At 38.4% G+C, this 21993-nt stretch overlaps 1 protein-coding gene across 5 annotated transcripts in view; it reads right to left on the bottom strand.

Annotated features, from left to right (window-relative positions):
• Positions 1-21993, bottom strand: part of CCDC25 (coiled-coil domain containing 25) — a 40753-nt gene that overhangs the window by 17272 nt on the left and 1488 nt on the right. For 3 of the 5 annotated variants that reach the window (XM_070415544.1, XM_070415548.1, XM_070415547.1), the window contains exons 2-4: positions 17607-17654; positions 10014-10053; positions 6122-6173 (exon numbers count right to left, since the gene is read on the bottom strand). In XM_070415544.1, coding sequence (XP_070271645.1) covers positions 6122-6173; positions 10014-10053; positions 17607-17654 — 140 coding nt within the window. Of the gene's footprint in view, positions 1-6121; positions 6174-10013; positions 10054-16225; positions 16273-17606; positions 17655-21993 lie in introns of those variants that run through there. The other 2 variants (XM_070415546.1, XM_070415545.1) reach the window with 2 other exon arrangements.

Below are 21993 nucleotides of genomic sequence, written 5' to 3'. Positions count from 1 at the left end.
GGTGTGTTAAATAAAACCATTCACTATAAGGAAGAAATAATATTGATTCTCTTCTCTACAGATAATGTATCAAAGTCAAAGCTGAATAAGCAAAGCCATTTCAGAAGAAAAATATTTCAGAGGCAAGAGCAAATGGAAATCAGCCCAGTACTGACTTCTAGTAGGCATGGGATTACAGAAGCAGTTCTGTCTGGGGTTGAAACGTTCTACCGACATAAATACTTGAGATAAATTAAGTGTATTCCATTATGTTTCTACACATTTCCTTTATATTAAATGTTTTAAGTGGGACTCTCTCTCAAATATATAAATTTTGACACAAAACCAAGTGATTTAAGTGTGTCACTACTTTAATGATGTATCTCATCCTGTGCAATTCTCTGACCACACAGAGGATTCTGAATTTAACATCTTGATTACACAATGTCATCATTATGGATATCAACCATTATACTAGGTCCATGGTTGGCAAACTGCGGCTCGAGAGCCACATGCGGCTCTTTGGCCCCTTGAGTGTGGCTCTTCCTAAGCCTTAGGAGTACTCTAATTAAGTTAATAACCATGTACCTACCTATATAATTTAAGTTTAAAAAATTTGGCTCTCAAAAGAAATTTCAATCGTTGTACTGTTGATATTTGGCTCTGTTGACTAATGAGTTTGCCAACCACTGTACTAGGCTATAATATAGTGATAGTGATGCCTTCAGGGGCTTCTACAATACACAGGAGCTGATGGACTCTATGCTAAATAAATCAAAAAGAAAATTAAAAAACAATAGCTACCAGTTTCTGAGTACCCACCACATGCCAGGTATTAGGTAGTCATACAAAATGGATAGTATTTCCCTCATTTTACCATGAAGAAAATGAAGCTTAGTGAGGTTAAGTGGGCCAAAGTCCCACATATCTAGTTAAGTGACAGAACTGAGAGATAAACCCAGAACTAGAACCATGCTCTAAGAATTGGCCCAGAATATGGTACCTATGGAGTTCTTGTGGAAACATTCGTTTCTTTTCTTTTTTTTTTTTTAAATATATTTTATTGATTTTTTACAGAGAGGAAGGGAGAGAGATAGAGAGTCAGAAACATCGATCAGCTGCCTCCTGCACACCCCCCACTGGGGATGTGCCCACAACCAAGGTACATGCCCTTGACCGGAATCGAACCTGGGACCCTTCAGTCCACAGGCAGATGCTCTATCCACTGAGCCAAACCGGTTTCGGCGAAACATTCGTTTCTTGACCTTGATATCAGGCTATATCCTTATATCCCTTCTTACTACCTGTGGCTGTCACTATTCCGGGAGCAATCTCCACTTCTGTTTTGCAACTTCTAATATAATATGAGCAGAAAAACAAACCTCACTCAATTTAGCATTATTCATAAAGTCAGAGTAAACAAATTGAGTGGAGAGTCTAAGGTACTCTCAAGATGAAAGATCAGAATTTTAACTGTGGGCTTTGTGCCATCTATGTTAATATGATAAGAAACCTCTACATAAGTGAGACTTTTCTATGGGTTTTTAAAAATAAAAGAAGCCTAGGAAAGAGCACAGCTGAATATCTATGATCTTCAAGGTTTGGGTTGAATTCAACTGAATTCAGTAAAATAAATAAATAAGTAAATAAATAAATAACACCTACAATGCTTAGCATGTGCCAGGCATTATTCTAAGTACTTCAGATAGACGAGCTCATCTAATCTTCACAATCCTATCCTATATAATAAAGAAGTAGTATTCAAATTAACCCTCACGCCCTCACAAGATGGCTCCCTACAACCAGGCCAGCAGGGGGGTTAGTGAAGGACAACCAAACGACTGAAGAAGCAGGCTGTGTGAGGCAACCAGGCCGCAGGGGGTTAGTGAGGGATGACCAAACGACTGAACTAGCAGGCTGCATGGAGTGACCAGGCTGGGGCGGGGGAGAGGGTAGTGAGGGATGACCAAACAACTGAACAAGCAGGCTGTGTGGGGCGACCAGGCCAGCAGAGGGGGGCAGTTAAGGGTGACCAAGCTGGCAGGGGGAGGCAGTAAGGGGTTACAAGGCCGGCAGAGGGGGGTAGTTGAGGGTGATCAGGCTGGCAGGGGGGGCCTAAACCGGCAGTCGGACATCCCCCGAGGGGTCCTGGATTGGAGAGGGTGCAGGCTGGGCTGAGGGGACCCTTCCCCCTCCCATGCACGATTTTCGTGCCCCGGGCCTCTAGTCCTATATAATAAAAGGGTAATTATGCAAACTGACCAAACGGCAGAATGATCGGTTGCTATGACACGCACTGACCACCAGGGGGCAGATGCTCAACCCAGGAACTGCCCCCTGGTGGTCAGTGTGCTCCCAGAGGGGGAGTGCAGCTCAGCCAGAAGCTGGGCTCACTGCTGGAGAGCGCAGAAATGGTGGTGGGAGCCTCTCCCACCTCCATGGCAGCGCCAAGGATGTCCAACTGCCTAAACCAGCGGTTCTCAACCTGTGGGTCACGACCCTTTCACAGGGGTCGCCTAAAATCACAGGAAAACACATACATAATTACATATTGTTTTTGTGATTAATCACTATGCTTTAATTATGTTCAATTTGTAACAATGAAAATACATCCTGCATATCAGATATTTACATTACGATTCATAACAGTAGCAAAATTACAGTTATGAAGTAGCAACGAAAATAATTTTATGGTTGGGGATCACCACAACATGAGGAACTGTATTAAAGGGTCGCGGCATTAGGAAGGTTGAGAACCACTGGCCTAAACCGTCAGTTGGACATCCCTCAAGGGCTTCTGGACTGCGAGAGGGCGCAGGCTGAGCTGAGGGACTCCCCAACCCCCCACCAAGTGCATGAATCTCGTGCACCAGGCCTCTAGTGACCCAATAAAATCGGTACTGTTAGCTCCCCTTTACAGATGATGAAATGAGCACAGTTAAATAATTGCTTAGAATCACAGCAAGCAGCAGAGATAGGATTCAAACCTAGAGTCTGAGCTCAGAACCACTTAGTCCTATTGCATTTCCAACACTTACTAGGTACCTACTAGGTACAGAGGTCTATGTCATTTACCGCAGGAGATCAACCAGGTAAGAGCTTCTGAAAGAGCACATATTTTTATTGAGCACAATATGTGCTTCTAAACAAAAATAACATTAAAACTTCTATTCAAACAAGTAAAAACTGGTGGTAATGCAAACTTGGGATAACCACCAGTATTTCCATTTTTTAACACAGCAGAACCCAAAGGAAAAACTTTCATGTGAACCAAAAGGAAATTTGGTAACACCACACTCTATTTTTTCTAAACTTAAACTTAAAATAGTTCCAAAATGGCAAGAAGTGGCCTAGGAGAATTCAGAATTTTGTTCCAGCACAGAGTTCACAATCTTCCTCTCTTCCTTTACAATACAGTTTTCAAAAACAAGAGTATAAGTCAGTGATGATGAACCTTTTGAGCTCGGGGGGTCAGCATTTTGAAAAACCCTAACTTAACTCTGGTGCTGTGTCACATATAGAAATTTCTTGATATTTGCAACCATAGTAAAACAAAGACTTATATTTTTGATATTTATTTTATATATTTAAATGCCATTTAACAAAGAAAAATCAACCAAAAAAATGAGTTCGCGTGTCACCTTTGACACGTGTGTCATAGGTTCGCCATCACTGGTATAAGTAAAGATAGGGTACAATGTTTAACCTTGCTAGCAAATTAAATAACTATTATAACCATAATGAAATAGTATTATGTATTTGGTTGCTTTTTTTTAAGTTACAAAATTGCCAAACGTGTTGGGGAAACCTGTATTTATGTGATAGCATTTTAAATTAGCACAATACTTTCAGAGAGCAATCTGGCATAAAAAGGAGTTACCAAACTATTTACATCTTTGACCCAATAATTCTATTTCTGATAATTACTCTAAAAAATAATTCAAAAGAAAAAACAGAAAGCAGTTCATAAAAAATATTTCTTGCCCTGGCCAGTGTGGCTCAGTTGGTTAGAGTGTCCTCCCATACAATCAATGAAAGGTGGCATGTTCGAGTCCCCGTCAGGGCACATAGCCAGGTTGTGGGTTCGATCCCCATCAGAGCAAGTACGGGAGGCAATCGATCGATGTTTCTCTCACATCGATGTTTCTCTCTGCCTTTCCTCTCTCTCTTGTTGAAAACTGTAAACAATCTAAATTTTGACATAGAAGCTTTCATATTAATTGTGGCATACTGCCAACTCAAAGCAGTCAGTCAAAAAAAAAATGAAAATAACACAGTAAAATGAAAAAGTTTATAGACTGTTACTTCAAAAGTAATACAATAGCCCTAGCTGTTTGGCTCAGCGGAAAGAGCATCCGCCTGGGGACTCAAGGGTCCCAGGTTCTATTGCTGTCAAGGGCATGTACTTAGGTTGCAGGTTTGATCATCAGACCTGGTTGGGGTGTGTGCGAAGGCAACCAATCAATGTGTCTCTCTCACATCAATGTTTCTCTCTCTGTCTCTCTCCCTTCCACTCTCTGTAAAAACCAATGGAAAAATATCCTCAGGTGAGGACTAAAAAAAACTTTAAAGCAGCGGTCGCCAACTGGTGGTCCGCGAGGTCCAAAAGGTTGGCGACTGCTGCTTTAAAGCCCTTACATAACAACTTAAAAAAAAAAAAAAGAGGGAGTAATACAATCAACCAGGCAATGCCAGGATGGAAGGTCAACTGAGACAAAAGAATCTAATTGTATTACAAGCTTATGACAAAACATCACTGAAGGGGACTGGGGCGGTGGGGAGAGGGAGCTTATAAGTAACTTTGGAAAACTGTTTTGACTAGAAACTCTAAGGCGAAAAAACAAAAACAACTGCACATAAACACTGTACTTTAGTTGATACAGTTGTTTTGTATGGGAATATGGGTTAACAAATCTGAAACCATTTGCACATATATTGAAGTCAAATAAATACGAAAATAAAAGGTGGATGGTGGGAGCTAGGTTTCTCACGGTCTGAGAAGGATCTTACAGATAAGCAAGGAGGAAAAGCAAGAATGGCCCATGTAGTAATGGATTGGACAGAGACAATGGTACGAGCTTCTATTTAGCTAAATGTGGACACAGGTAGAGATACAGAAACAATTGTTCATGAGTGTATACATGAATTAGTATAAATACATGTATTTCCTAGCTCTGTCAAGTGAGAGGGCCTTTCTGTTATTCTTCCCTCCAAACCCATAACTGCAGTCTATTCATGACAAAAACATCATATTTTATAACCAATATAAAATACTTGACCAATACTTCTCAAACTGCCAAGGTCATGAAAAATAGGGAAAGACTGAGAAACTGTCACAGACCAAAGACTAGGCAGACATGACAACTAAATGCACTGTGGGACCCTGGATTAGATCCTGGAACAGAAAGAGAACGTTAATGGAAAAAATGAGGAAATCAAATAGAGTCTGTATTTTAGTTAATAATAATGCACCATTGTTGGTTTCCAAGTTGTGACAAATCTACTGTGGTAGTGTACGATGCTAACATTGAGGGAAACTGGATGTACCCGCTCTTTGTAAATCTAAAATCATCCCAAAATAAAACATTTTAAAGAGCAATACACATAACAAGTATATATACACCCTATGACTCAACTATATAAAATATAACATATGGATGTAAAGACAAATTGGAAGAATAGTGGTTTTATGTTACTAGGGAACATTAACGTCTTCCTTTACTACTATAATGGTGCTTTAAACCCCCAAAACCCCTGCTAACTGGGAACAGCTGCCCTTGGTGATGCAGGAAAATCATGAGCCTTAGAAAAAAGAACCACAGTGTGATCTCCACTGGAGAAGATAGGAAGTCCAGTAGTGTCAATGGAAATGAAAGGGAGAGAAAGCAGAGGTGACAGAGAACACACCTGAACTGACAGAATAGAGCAGTGCTTCTAGCTGGGAAATAGTACTCAAAATCACTGGAATGTCCCTTAGTGATTCTCTGCGTCAGGGGAAGACATCTCTTTATTTGCTAATTTTCACACTTTTGCACATATTTATTAATTTAAGCAATTTAATTGCATAAAAAAAGGATAGAGGACAAGATATGATGCTCATCACTAAAGAAAAAGTCATGAATCCATGTTTAAATCCAATTACCTTATGTAATCGAAGGTATACATGAGCCGAAGAGAGTTTGTCCACATGAAACCTACAAAGAATGAAAACCACTTTTAGCAAGACGTACCAGACAACCATCTCCGTGGGCCACCTGCATTTAAAGCATTCCAATCCAGGAAGTATTAACTCAGTGCCTACCACATGCTAAGCATCATGGGAGTATAAAACACAGTCACGGCCTCCACAGGCCTCACCATCAACTGGGAGAGGTAAGGTAAACTTTATGAAAAGTTCTACAGCTGTGTGAGACTAAGGGTCAAGATGAGTACTGGAGACAATAAACGTTACATGCCGGGGGACGGGTGCTTTTTCAAGTGAGAAAGTGCTATCAGTGACAAAAGGCTTCACTGGCAGACTGAGATTTGGTAGGTCCCTGACTGAAGCACAGGACTTAGAGAAAGCAGGGCAAAGAATTTCAGTTAAGAAGCGAAGAGAATAAAAGTAGTTAGCAAGACGCCAATGCTGCAAGCCTTGGGAGACTTGTAGGACCAATGACAGAAATACCTTACAATAGGAGAGGGCACCAATTTAGAGTAAAAGATGAGGAGTATGGTTTGGGACATCCTGAGTTTCAAGCAATGGCAAAACAACCCAAAGAGAATGTCAAGCGGAGCTGGAAGAATCAGGTGAGGAATGAAGATAGTAAACAGACTCATCATAAAATGGGACAGTCCAAGAATTCACCCAGCCTTATGTCTGGCAATGGCACTACCAGTATACATCTCCTAGGAGAGCATGGTGATTGCCCTTTATGACACTGTCCCAAAAAAATCCAAATGCCCTCCCACCCCAATGTCCTAAATTTATCTTTCATTACGGCTCTATCATCCACCAATTTAATTACATCTTTTAAAATATACTTTCTTTTTCACCTGGTTGAACATTTTGGGATATTACGTTTTTCATATTTACAATTCACCAAATGAAGTTGACATTCTCTCTTCCAACACCCAGTGATGTCCCAGAATCCTAGCATCACATGATTGTCACTCTGTGATTCTGTTAATTTTAGTCATCTCCTCCTTAGTCCTTGCCTTTCCAGACTGAAGAATGTACAATAAAACCCTAAGGAGGCACCATTACATACCATCATATACTTCTCTAGACATTTTCTTAGCATTAGTGTATTTTTTCAGAAGTGACATGTTCACACTGTGTGATTCTATATAAAGGTTAAGATTATGCTGTTTCTAATGTCCTCTTTAAAGAGGTTAAGCATCTTGCTAGTTACTTTGGATACAGAAAAATATTACACATTTTGGCAGCCTATGACAAAGCTAGATTTTATTCTTAACCATTACTGATAGCAAGAAGTGAGTATAAATAACGTCTTGATTTTTTTCCAACTGGTTCATTAACTCATTTGCATTTCCATGTAAAAGATTCCTACAGATTGTCATCTCGTTTGGCATTCCCCCCCTTCTGAAAAATTTTTTTGTGTGTGCAAATCTAGAAATTACATATCTCATTACCCTCTTTCAGGATCTTAGGAAAATACCCCATTAATAAGCAAGCTCAACTGAGGAGTAACTTCTCCCATTCCAATTTGTTTTAAACCATTTCTCTATTTACAACAACTCTCCTATATACCCATAATAGCTCAATTGTATTCTGATTTTCCTTAAAGGCCCTGATGTAAAATTTGACCAAAAGAAATACACAAACAATTCAATATACTCACTAGTATTTCCAGAGATCTAACATACACTATTTCTATTTTCCTTTGTTTAAAGATGAATTAGTTCCATTCTCATTTAGTCCTAGGAAAATCCTTTGCTTAAAGGCACCTCAGAGGTTTCCTGGTATACACTCAGATGATGACTTTCAGAGGTAAAGCCTCAGAGTGAGGCAGTGAACCAGGAAAACCTGCTCTGGAGTGCAGATCACTGCATCCTTCTTAGTAGGCCCAGGAATGTCTCCAGGATCGACAGTTTATATACCAGAACAGGTCTTACATTTAGGGTTCTTCTAGCTCACAGCAGACTCAAATAGCTTCTGAAAGTAAGTCAATCACTTTCAACAATAGTCATTAATCGCAAGACTATTAAAGAGTGTCAAAAGGGTCAAGGATGTCTAGGTATCAGCAGACACCAGTTCGGCTCAGTAGTATTCCGGGAGATAGTCAACGTTAACAAAATGGAAAACCCAAGACATAATACATGGGGTGTACGTTGTAAACGGAAAATTTATTTTCCACTTCTTAAATTTTTTCTTAAATGCCAGGTAAAAGGCTATGGCAAATTACTCCCATGGTGCATCTAAATATATGCAAACATTTCTGCCTCAAACCTGACATGTTAAAAATTTGCAAAGGGGCCCTAGCAGGTTTGGCTTAGTGGATAGAGCATTGACCTGTGGACTGAAGGGTCCCGGGTTCAATTCCGGTCAAGGGCATATGCCCGAGTTGCAAGCTCAATGCCCAGTAGAGGGCATGCAGGAGGCAGCCAACCAATGATTCTCTCTCATCATTGATGTTTCTATCTCTCTCTCCCTCTCCCTTCTTCTCTGAAATCAATAAAAAAATATTTTTAAAAAATTTACAAAAGGTAACTACATTAACAGGTGTAGCCATACTTATCCCCCTTGATAGAGTCTGGAAATCTTTGGGCTTTAAGGACAACTGAAACAATCCAGCGGGGGGTGACAGGTGCTCAAAATGGAGATAACCAGAATGCAATTATTGTGAAAAAATGTCCAGTGGAGATCATTTCTACACAGGCAGAGAGCTAGTCAATTAGGAAGTCAACAAATAGTCACTGAACCTATGTGCCAGGTCTTATGCTAGGTACTGGGAATCTAGTAGTTAACAAAGCAGATCACTGTCTTCATGGGGCTTAAATCAAGGGTCCTAGAAAGGTAGGCAGCACCCAAGCCAAAAGCCCTCAGCAGCAGTGCAAACTGTCCACCTGAGGTAAGGGAGTACCAAGCATTGTCTACCTCGATGACATATTTGCGTTCGGAAGATGGGCCATTGTGCTGGGACAGGTGGCAGATAAAGACTGTAAAATTCCTCAGGTTTCTAGTGCCTCTTGGTGCCTGGCATGTAGACTTTAGAGAAGGCAGACAGACATGAAAGCATTTCCACTGGGGTCATGAATTAGCCCCTTCATAAAGGGGCAGGAGCGGGGGCACCCTTCAGCAGAGCATAGAAAAAGTAAGCGAACTGAGTCTAGGGGTAGCTTCAGTTAGTCACTGTAATATTTTTCCTACTAAATGTTCAATGCTGTATACCTTACTGAAAATCAATCAACTCTTCTAAAAAGTGGCAGCCTTAACTCTGTCACTGTAGGGAATTAAGTGAAGGACCTGGGCCCACTTGGAGAAAAGAGGTCTAGAGAGAACCACAGCCACAGCTTGAGGAAGAAAAGAAGTGACCTGCAGCCAAGAGTAGCAGCTTAGAGGGACAGAGAAGTTGTGATCTAGAACTACAGCTAACCAGGGGCCAGCAACAACCAGAGCAGATCTATTCAGTTTCTCTTAGCCTTAGTTTCCTTATCTGAAAAATGGGCATATCAGTAACTATTTTACAGGGTTGATGTGAAACTAAATGTACTAATGGAAGTAAACATTTAACAGTATTTGGCATATAGTTAAGTGCTCAATTATGTTCATTATTACTATCATTAAAGTAATAGGATCCATGAGCTTATCTTCAGGGAGAGCATTTGGTAGGGGTGTTAAGAGCTGTAGAGACCATATCCCACTCTATAGGCAGAATGAGGCTCCAGGAGAGAGACATCAACAAGGTATAATGTAACATGGTGTAAGCAGAAGATGGAAAAACAGTTTTAATCATAGGAGTCAGGTGGCTGGCCAGGTCTAAGAAAATAAATAATGATCCACTGAAAGCAGAACCCAAATTGTTACTTACCAAATATCTTCAGGCCAGCCATACTTTATTAGATCCTCATCTACAGGGAAATACGAGAGAACAAAGAAAAGGTAAAAAACCATCAAATGAAGAAATGCCAGTTTATAGATAATTGGCAAGGGAGAAATATCAATCCTTTCCACAACTTTGTTGTCCTCCCTTAAAGAAGAAATGAGTAATTCAGAGAGTCTTTGATGCTTGGAAATGCTGTAAAAATAGTTTCTACAACTGGACAATTATAATTGTTATAATTTTTCATAATAATATTATAAAGTTCAAAGATCTATTTGAAGATAATAAAACTGACAAATCAGAGCAGTTGAGAAGTTAGATGATGTCTTAGAACAAGCATGTCAAACTCGCGGCTCACAACCAATATTTTTGCAGCCCAGCAAATATAACACTATGTAAGAAACGTTTTAATAAAAATTTCGTAACTTAATTTTTACAATATCCTGTTATACACAATTTTATTAATAACGAACTACAATGTTCGCTAATGACTGATTACTATAATCGTGTTGCATTCATTTCCCTTACGGGCCTTACACGCAGGCACACCATTTCTCTCCACTAATTCCAGCAGTGAATATTTTCGCAGCTGAGTGCCACATCCTTAGTCTTGTACTGACTTGTTTGGTGTGAGCAACAGGAATTATTTTGCTTTCGGAGAACAAGAAAAATAGGTTCATTTGTGTTACGCTTATTAATTTGTGCAGTTATTCAGTGTCTGGTAAGTTAATGTTCAAGAAAAAATATTAATTTTTATTAAAATGTTCTATTATTTTATGTTAACGATTACTCATTTATTTCAGCCCTTTGTATTCAGCATGTCTCTATCGAAATAAACCTATGTTTCTACAACAATTGAAGCTTTTGTTTTTCTTGCGGCCCACATAAACTTAAATCTTATTTGGTCTGTGTTAGCCTTTGAGCTTGACATGCTTACCTTAGAAAATTGAATCACTGTAAAAATACTTAATACAGTGAATCTCAGGTCTTGAACTTAATTCGTACTGGAAGCCTGCTTAAGAGGCAATTTGTTCAAAAACCAAATCATTTTTTCCCACTAGAAATAATGTAAATTGAATTAGTCTGTTCCAGGTCCCCAAATGATTCCGTTCTAACCTTTCTTATACATAGTACATGCCTAATGAACTTCTTAATCTATAAATAAACACACTTCTTTTCTTAAATTTATTGAACCACCCCCTACTAGCTTTAAAGGAATTTTTCTTATATCACTGCCTCCAAAATGCTATCACCAACTAACTGCTTTTCTTTATCCAAATTAACAAGTTTTTCTCTCCATTCAATTGCCCATACTAGCTGTTTCGTGAGCACTTTTACACCCCTACCAACATCAGCACTCCTGATGGCTGGCTTCTTTATGTTTTAAAATTGTGCTAAAGGTAGATTTAGCCAGCAAGAAAAGCATTCTCTCCTTTGGTGCCTGAGAGATGCTTTTTATCATGCTGAGGTATCATGAAAGGGTTGTCAGGTCGAAAACTGAAATTTTGGTCGACAACCAAGGTTTGACTGTAAAAATGCTTTTGCTAAACTCTTAAAACAATGGATTACATTTTACTTCTTTTTTTTAAAAAAACCTTCTCAATTATAAAATTGCAGAAAATGAAAGAATAAATCAAACACCCGAAGTATAAAAAAGAAAATAAAATTCGTCTAAAATTCTGACAAAATTCATGAAAATAAAATAGAAGAAACAGCTAAATGTTAAAAGTAATGTCTCTCTCGCCCAGTCAGTGTGGCTCAATTGATTAGAGTATACACCAAAGTTGCGGGTTCGATCCCCAGTCAGGACACATACCAGAATCAACCAATGAATGCATAAATAAGTGGAACAACAAATCAATGTTTCCCTCTCTCTTTCACCATCCTTCCCCCTCTCCCTTCCTCTCTCAAGTTGATAAAAGAAATATTTTTAAATAAAAAGTTATTTGGAAATAATAACTTAATTCTATCATATGGATAAACTTACTATTGTTGACATTTGGATTGCTTCAATAAATATTTTAAAATAAAAGGGTGTCCCAAAATTCACGCAAGAAGTAATTTTGATAGAAAACACAGGTTTATAATTAAAAACCGTAAATTTTTTATTGATCCATAAAGTATACAGTATAGGGTTATGTATGGAATAGCATATTGGGGTAAATGGCCTCCACAGCTTTGCTGGCACATACGCACTCTTTTGTTGAAATTTTATTAATTATTGTATTATTTTCTATATGAAAAACTGTAAATCTGCTTTTGCCCAACCTTGTACTTCTAATAGCTATGAATAATTAGTAACTAATTGTGTTTAATTACAGACACATTAAAATATTAGATACAAAATTAAAAATTCTAAGATAAACAAAATAATATGTAATTTAAAATGTATCCAAGGCCCTAACCGGTTTGGCTCAGTGGAGAGAGCGTCGGCCTGTGGACTGAAGGATCCCGGGTTCAATTCCAGTCAAGGGCATGTGCCTTGGTTGCAGGCACATCCCCAGTAGGGGGTGTGCAGGAGGCAGCTGATCAATGTTTCTCTCTCATCAACGTTTCTAACTCTCTATCTGTTATGAAAAAAAGCAATTATATTTTTAAAAAAATACTTTAAAAAAATGTATCCAAGAGCCCTGGCCAGTTTGGCTCAGTTGGACAGAGTATCAGCCTGTGGACTGAAGGGTACCCGGTTTGATTCTGGTTAAGGGCACACGCTCGGGTTGTGGGCTCAATCCCCAGTAGGGGGTGTGCAGGAGGCAGCCGATCAATGATTCTCTCTCATCATTGATGTTTCTATCCCTTTCTCCCTCTTTCTTCCTCTCTGAAATCAATAAAAAAATTTTTTAAAATGTACCGAAGGCCCTAGCTCAGTGGCTGGCAAACTGCAGCTCGTGAGCCACATGCGGCTCTTTGGCTCCTTGAGTGTGGCTCTTCCACAAAATACCACATGCGGGCGCACACATATAGTGCGATTGAAACTTCGTGGCCCATGCGCAGAAGTCAGTATTTTGTGGAAGAGCCACACTCAAGAGGCCAAAGAGCTGCCTGTGGCTCGCGAGCCGCAGTTTGCCGACCACTGCCCTTGCTGGTTTGGCTCAGTGGATAGAGCATCGGCCTGTGGACTGAAGGGTTCCAGGTTCGATTCCGGTCAAGGGCATGTACCTTGGTTGTGGGCACATCCCCAGTAGGGGGTGTGCAGGAGGCAGCTGATCGATGTTTCTCTCTCATTGATGTTTCTAACTCTCTATCCCTCTCCCTTCCTCTCTGTAAAAAATCAATAAAATGTATTTTTTTTTAAATGTACCCAAGAAAGTATTATCTATCTAACTTCAATGGGGTATTTCTTCCCCAGAAAAGCAAAAGGATGATAAACCTTAAATGAAGGTACTCTTAGCAACTGCAGGGACCATGAGTTCTCTGAAGGGCCATCTACTAGCTTAAGTGGGAAGCTGAGCAAATAGCCAACAGGTAATGAAAAAATAAAGGGAAATCTAAAAACCTTTCCTTTAGGCCAGTGGTTCTCAACCTTCCTAACGCTGCGACCCCTTCGTACAGTTCCTCATGTTGTGGTGACCCCCAACCATAAAATTATTTTCGTTGCTACTTCATAACTGTAATTTTGCTACTGTTATGAATCGTAATGTAAATATCTGATATGCAGGATGTATTTTCATTGTTACAAATTGAACATAATTAAAGCATAGTGATTAATCACAAAAACAATATGTAATTATATATGTTTTCCGCTGGTCTTAGGCGACCCCTGTGAAGGGGTCGTTCGACCCCCAAAGGGGTCGCGACCCACAGGTTGAGAACTGCTGCTTTAGGCAATGTTTGGCTCCCTGGTGACACCTACTGGCTTATAAAAGGAATATACCTGAAAGCTGTTAAGTGAAAGTAAATAATTCAATTAAAAATTCATTTATATTCCATCCAGCCCTTAGTCTGAAGTCATCAAAGCTATTTGAAATTAAGTGTGACGTGCTAGAAGCACTAGGATAGGGTGCTTTAAAAATGTTATACCTTTCTGCCCTGGCCTGTGTGGCTCAGTTGGTTGGGCATTGTTTGATTCTGGGTTAGGGCCCAGGCCCAGGTTTCAGCCTGATCCCTGGTGGGGGTGGGGGTGGGGAGGTGGCATGCAGGAGGTAGCCAATCAATGTATCTCTCTCACATAAATGTTTCTTTCTCCCTCCCTCTCTCAAAAAAAAAATAAAATCAAAATAATAAAAAAATTTTTATAAGAAATTTGACTCTATGCTTCTACTACTTTTCTGCGCTGCAACATATATATATTACACCTTTCTTACAAAGCAGACTAGAAAAGTTGATGCCTCCAAATGACTCCACGAATTTTTGGGGGGAAAGTGTTCTATACATACCTAAAATTTTTTTCCTACATATATTTTAGTGACAGCAAACACCACTCCAGTGGACTCTAGATAGAATCTAAATTTACATAAGTAGACATAAATTCTATATCTAGATTTCTATTCCTGTATTTAAATTCCTCTAAAGGACATTTAAAGGATTCCACACCAAAGAAAACAGGCTAAATAAAGGCTTCCGCAATCTAACCCATCCTAACCTACTCCTCCATAAAGCTTTCTCAGTTTGCCCAAGTCACATTTACTTTCTGCCCCCTCCACTTCGACAGTATTTGCTATTAATGTATTTTGCCCATACTTTTTCATAGACTTTATTTTTTTTAAGCATTTTGAAGTTCACAGCAAAACTGACCCATACTTGTTTTAGTATGTGCCTCTACCTGAATACTATGAAGACACAGACTAAATCTTCCTCTTTGGATACTCACAGAGGCTGACACAAATAGACACAGCAAAGAGTAAACTAAAATGGGAGGAATAAGAGACATGGGGAATGTTACTGCACAGCTTCTTCAGGTCAGTCAGCACCACAGGTAGCCCATCAGTGTGAGCCAGAATCAAGGCAGCTCTTCATTATAAGAGATTCTCCCCTGTCCCAGCCCCGAACTGCAGTGCAAAACCTGCACAACCACACATATTAGCTCTGCTTTAGGTGCTTCTCAGTAACCCCAGTCTTGGGATTGCATACTTGCTAACAGAAAGAAAAGTAGATTTGGTCAGGTTTGGACCCATATCTACTGTAGCTCTTATAACTGTGTCTTATTTCTATGTAATACAGGAAGGTAGCATGCCCTCTTCAGCTTACATTCATCAGGAGGATGCTATGAAAAAAGACACAAATTACCAATGACAATTTACGGGTTGCTAGGAGAAATATAAACTCTAGTATTGATATACAGTGGAACTTTGGTTCCTGAATTTAATTCGTTCCGGAAGGCTGTTCAAGAATCAATTTGATAGAAAACCAAATCATTTTTTCCCATTAGAAATAATATAAGTTAAATTAATCCATTCCAGCAACAAAAGCAAAAAACACCAAAACATTCACTGTACAATTTCCTGAGATGTTAACAATGTGAGGTTTAACAGTAAACTGACCCACACTCATGCATTTTCTCCTTTGTCACCTGAGAGACGACTGATCATACAGGTATCAGCATGAAAGGGTTGTCAGGTCAAGAACCGAAGTTTTGTTTGACAACCAAGACATTTTTCTGGGAACAACTTGGTCAAGAACAGAATCGTTCAAAATGGGAGACATTTGAGAACCGAGATTTGACTGTATTGCAAACAGCTTCTCCATTAAGTCACACCCAGAGTCAATGTCATAAATTCATTATAAGGAAAAACTGTTTATAAATGAGTTACATTATTCTGTTTTGCTTTTTTCTCTTGGCTAGGATGTGACAGTCTTGCTTTATACTGATTCTGCTTTATAGCAACCAGTATTATAGCAAAGTTCTAAACTGTTTATATAGATCTGATTTATAACTATATTTATATAACAATTACCTATCACATTATTATATATCATATATGCTATATATTATACACGTCATATTTTAAATATAAATAAATATACATATACTAACTACAGGGTCCCCCCAAAAATGTATACACACTTTGAATAATTATTAATTCCAATAGGTTAAATCTGAAAAGATACATCAATTGAGCTATCCCAGAAAAGTGTGTATACATTTTTGGGGGGGGGCACTCTGTATATAATTACATCACTGCTCTTTGACATCTTTTAATTTTTGGCCTTATTTATTTCATTAATGTAAAATGTCTCATACTGAAGAACGTTATACTTGCCTCTTTTAAAGGATCAAGTTTAAACTGTTGTCAGTTTCAAACTGCACCTAGAACAGACACTGATGGTTTTAGAAAAGAAACAGAAAGCAATACCTGGAGGTTAAAGAAAGGTGATTGTAGTAAATTAGCCAGCTCTCAGACTACTAAGAAAAGCCATCAACCCTGAGTGTTCCCAGTGGAGTGAGGAGGCAGCTTTGAGGAACTAAAGAAGCTCCAGTGATGGTAACTACTACTTACTGAGTGCCCACTACGGCTCAGATACTTTACTCAGGCTCTTTCATTAATCGTCACAACCCTGCAAGGTAGATACCATCCCTTGATCATCATCTTACAGCTAACAAATCTGAGGTTCAAAGAGGTTAAGTAACTATAGCTAGTTTGCTAGAAAACTGGAATTGTAACCCAAATTGGCTTGAATTAAGAGCTATCTTTTCCAAAACATCACACTATCCTGAGAGATAAGCAGCTGTGTTCTTTAAGCCTAAAGAAGAGTAATTCTGGCATTTTTCTCTGGAGCTCTTATTGCCTTTCTTTTCCCCCTCACTTTTGTGTTCTGTACCCTGAGGGTCAGTGCTGTGGATTCACTGCTCTCTGGGTCAAGAAAGCTAAATTTCACTTTCATCTCCCTCCTGCAGTCAAAAAGGTTATCCCCTCAGGCAATGTTTTTCTTTTTAAGATTTAGTTCCAATCATGAGTGAGTCAAAAAAATAATCTAACAGGCTGAGTGTAGCTTTTAAAACATAAAAAAACTGAAATTAGAGGGCACAGCAAATGATATGGATTTTTGTTTCAGTTACATAAGTGTGCACACCATTTAGTTATATGATTGTGTATGGTATGAAATAATGTATTTGATTCTGAAAAGAATGGTCAACCAAGCTAGATAAAAACTGTTAACATTTCACGACTTAAGAGCCATCTTTGGGGGATAGGGACTGGGTGAAGGTAGGCAAAGGGGGCGAAAATGGGGACATCTGTAAGTCTTAACAATAAAAATACAGTTAAAGAAAAGCCATCTTCAGCCTCAGAAAACCAATAGATAGGTTTCCACTAACCTTAAATGTGGTAAAAATGTGCAGAAAATGATCTTTTCAAAGTCCAAGTCACAGATTATTTTTATTTAATCTAAACTAGCAAAGGTTAACCTCTGAGTCATATCAACCTAAATCAAAACTCTTTGTAAAGTTTCTATTGAGCAAAAAGGTGGTCCAATTAGCTTAAATATTATCTAGTATAACTAAATTTTAGGAAGGTTAATTCCTGAGAGTTCTTTACAATGGGTTAGTAGTAGTTGAAAACTCATATCCAACAAACCATTGGGGAAAAGCAATTAACACTTACCTTCTGGAAATTTCAAAATCAAATGCTTTTGAAAACTTACTTTCATATTTATCCTTTCCCATGTAAATAGTGTAAGCTGATGAGTTAACTAAGACAAAACAAAAATAAAAAGTGGTTAGATAACTTCATCACCAAAAGTGTTTCATGGGAAAAACAAGTGACAAATGCTTAGATTTGGGGTTGGCAAAAAACATGGTCCATAGGCCAAATCCAGCCCTGTTTTTAGGTAGCCCTCAAACTAAGAATGATTTTTATGTTTCAGCAGGTTGAAAAAAGCAAAACAAGAAAGAACAAGTTATAGAGATGTGGCACACAAAGTCTAAAATATTTACTATCTGGCCCAAACAGAAAGTTTACTGACCCTTATTAAAAACTAGAGGCCCAGTGCACGAATTCATGCACCAGTGGGGTCCCTTGGCCTGCCCTGCAGGATTGGGCCAAAACCAGCTCTCTGACATCCCCTGAGGAGTCCCAGATTGAGAGGGCACAGGCCAGGCCAAGGGACCCCACCGGTGTACAATCGGAATCGGGGAGGGACCGTGGGAGGGCTCCACAGAGTGTCCTGCCCGTCTCGCTCAGTCCCAATCGGCCAAACCCCAGCAGCAAGCTAACCTACCAATCGGAGCATCTACTCCCTGGTAGTCAGTGCTCATCATAGTGACTGGTCGACCAGTCAACTGTCTGCCCGTAGTAGTCAGTGCACATCATAGCAAGTGGTTGAGTGGTCTTAGCATATCATTAGCATACTATGCTTTGATTGGTTGAATGGACGACTGGACACTTAGCATATTAGACTTTTATTATATAGGATAGCTACTTTCCTTAATAAAGTTCAATGCAATTTTAGTTCAGTTCTTTGCTTTTGCCTTCTTCAAAATAATTAAAAACAAAAAAACACAATAGAATACCTTCATGCCAATCACTTATATAGGTTCCTATACTTAACCAAATTTTATTTTTCATAATTCTAGTTAGCTAATATTAAATTATATTTCAGGTGTGCCACCAATTATAATGGGCTCCCTGTCCCATTAGGAAGAAACATGACTCTTAAACTTGTAAAAGTGACATTATAAAAGTCATGAAATGTTACTCTGAATTCTGATTACATATTAGAGTCACCTAATGATGCCTCAGCTCCACCTAAGACTAACCAAATCCTAATCTCTGGGGGCAGGCACTGTTGTTTTTTAAAGATCTCCAAGTGATTCTAGTGTGAAATTAGTGTTAGGAGCCATTATCCTAAATCAAACCAAATATTCCAGGTATGTTTTACCTTAGGAATGACATTTATTTTGCTCAGCTAGTGTTTAAGGAGGGCATCCTCCATTTGGAGTAAAACAAAAAGTTAAGTTTTCTAATTGAAATCCTAACTGGATACTGGGTTTCCAAGCTAGTCTACCAAAATTTATTTGACCCCATTTGGATCTAAACTCAATTAACAGTTACTGGGTTCTCAGTCTACAAAGCCTGCCACACAGGTGGCAGGGTTGGGCTACCAGTGGTCGGCAAACTCATTAGTCAACAGAGCCAAATATCAACAGCACTTCTTCAAAATAGACTCGCCCAGGCCGAAAACCGACTTCTGCGCATGGGCCACGAAGTTTCAATCGCACTGTATGTGCGCCCGCATGTGGTATTTTGTGGAAGAGCCACACTCAAGGGGCCAAAGAGCCGCAGTTTGCCAAACACGGGGCTAGGCAGTCTGTTGGCTGTCACTCCAGAACACAGAACTACCACATGTGAGTGGAGCTCTGAAGGCCAAGGAGCAGCATTCTTTCATTGTAAATTCTAAAATTCAGGATTGCCTGTACTTTGAGTAATGAAACACTCCTTAAGTCATCAATCGTGGTTGCCTCTCTTGGAGAGAGAAAACTCCCAATTCCTTCAATTAGCAGTTATAATGACTACAATCCATAATTACTTGAAAGTAGTTGAGAGAAATATCTTGAAAGGAGAGAATGTTTGCATTGATTAGGTAACAGAAATACGGTACTTATCTACAATTGAGCACTATATTAGCTTGATAAGGCCTTAGCATGGCATATAGCAAATGCCAAAAGTACAGTAATAAAACTAAAAAGTGTTTTGGAGTTCCGCTGCACAACCTGACAATATTATATGTGTGTGCCTTGTTGATCCTGTAATGTCACCACTTGGAATATATCCTACTAACTAAATACTCCATCAAGCAATGATGTTCTTTTTACAACCTAAACACTAATTAAGACTGGTTAAACACATTATAGTACATCTGTTTAAAAGAAAAATGCCATGTACCCATTAAAAAGAGAGGGCCACAGTATTTTTGTCTCTCTATATACAGTAATATTCAATTGGTAAAAAATAAATATGTAGTTGAATATGCATATATATATTTAAATATCTATTTTTAATATATGCACCCATTTTCTTTATATGTACGGAAGGATATACGTCTTAGCAATAGTTACCTTAGTTTGCTCACAGAATATACAGATGGTTTTTGCAATCAGAACAAAATTAATTTTTAAAATGATTAAAATAAAATAAAGCTGTCTTTGTGTTGGCCAAGCTATCTAACTTAAGCCAAGAGAATGACAGATGATTGTTTGGATGGTTGCCCTATAAAATGAGATGATTAAGAACATAACTGCTAGTAATCCAAACTGAGGGGCATTCTACAAAACAATTCAACTAACAGTGTCATGAAAGACAGAGACTGAGCACATGCTCCAGATTAGAAGCAACTAAAGAGTAATGAATGACAACTGAATGCGGCAATGATTTATAATTTTTCTTCCTTATAAATACATATTAGGACACTGATGAAAACTCAGTAAAGGCTGATTAGATAATAGTATTGCTGTAATGTTAATTTCCTAATTAAGAATGTCTTTTAATAAGAGAATGCCCTTAATTTAGAAAAAAATACTTAAGTATTTAAGGGTAAATTGCAGCTTACTAACAAACTGTTCAGGAAAAAAAATCATGCGTGTCTGTGTCTGTGGTGGGGTGGGGAAGGGAAGAGGAAAATTAAGATAAGGCAAATGTTAGCAGTTGGTTAGAAAAGGTAAAATGTTAAGAATTTGAGGAATCTAAGAGAAGAGTATAAAAGGAAATCTTTTACTATTCTTGTAACTTCTCTGAAAGACTGCAATTATGTCAAAATAGAAAATTAAAAATAAAAAAGAGCACAATTATTGAGCAAGAAGCCTGAATTAAACTCCTCTCCATGTAAAAAGAAATAAAGGAAAAATAAACTGGATTATTTTATTATTCTCACCCAAATAAAAGAGTTGATTAGTATGGCAACGAATCATCTTGAGGAGACCTGATTCAGGGGTAGCAACCAAACCAACTTTAGAGGCTCTGTGATAATTTCATAATTTACAGAACAATTTATCCTAAGATAGATGCTATTAAAGGTACTAAAAGTACAAGTGGACTTAATGAGCAAAGTGCAGGTATTTTGTGGGTCCATAAAACACATGGTCTTGAATTTGATACTGGAAATATAATAAAGATAATGTTTCATTATGCCATTATGAGAAAGCATGAAAGAATAGAATTGAACAGATTTTAGTCAGAGATACCAATCTTAAAACAAAAGGAAAGGTGAACACTTTCTACTGAGATTTTCTCCCCATTTAAAAAAAATGTTTTAGATGAACAAAAATAGATACAGAGGCAGAGCAGCATCGAACAGACTATCAAACTACAGCAGGAAGGCTGGGGATTGTTGGGGGGCAGAAGGGGAAGGCAAGAGATCAACCGAAGGACTTGTATGCATGCATATAAGCATAACCAATGGACATAAGACACTGGGGGATAGGGGAGGCCGGGGGAATGTCATGAAGGGGATAAAAAAGAAGACATATATAATACTCTTTGTAATACTTTAAGCAATAAAACAAAATTTTAAAAAAGAATATTTAAAGTAAAATTTTCAAAATAAATGTCAGATACTTAATAAAAAAAATGTTTTATGTGGTAACCACTTAGTTGAAAAGCTTGGCCGTCTATACGACGTCATTTCCTGAAGATTCTGCATTTCAAGTTGTTTTCTTTCCGTTTGGAATATGTAGTTTTACTCTTTCGCGGGAAAAGTTATAATTTTTCCATTAACTCTGCAATTTTAAAAGATTTGCTGCACAAATGCAGTTTTATTATTTTTAATATTTTTCCAACAGAAAGCAATTCTGACATTATAATGGGAGCCAATGAGAAAAATATGATTCACAAATCTGCTGAAGCACTCTTGTTCTATTAAGGGCACCTGTACATGTATGACTCATGCTCAAAGAATTAGAATAGCTTTGAGGAGAATAAAGTAACCAGCATAAAACACATTTAGTACCTGTATACCCTGCCTGTACTTTTTATTCCCTTTTGAACTTGAATAGATATCTGTGTTGTTGGGGATGTTCATGAGTGGAGAAGCTCCA

The sequence above is a fragment of the Myotis yumanensis genome, unplaced genomic scaffold (assembly GCF_028538775.1).
Source record: "Myotis yumanensis isolate MYYU_CA2020_CCGP unplaced genomic scaffold, mMyoYum1.0.hap1 SCAF_5, whole genome shotgun sequence".
Lineage (NCBI taxonomy): Eukaryota > Metazoa > Chordata > Mammalia > Chiroptera > Vespertilionidae > Myotis > Myotis yumanensis.
The sequence above is the reverse complement of the archived record's forward strand: the minus strand, read 5'-3'. Positions and strand labels throughout refer to the sequence as shown.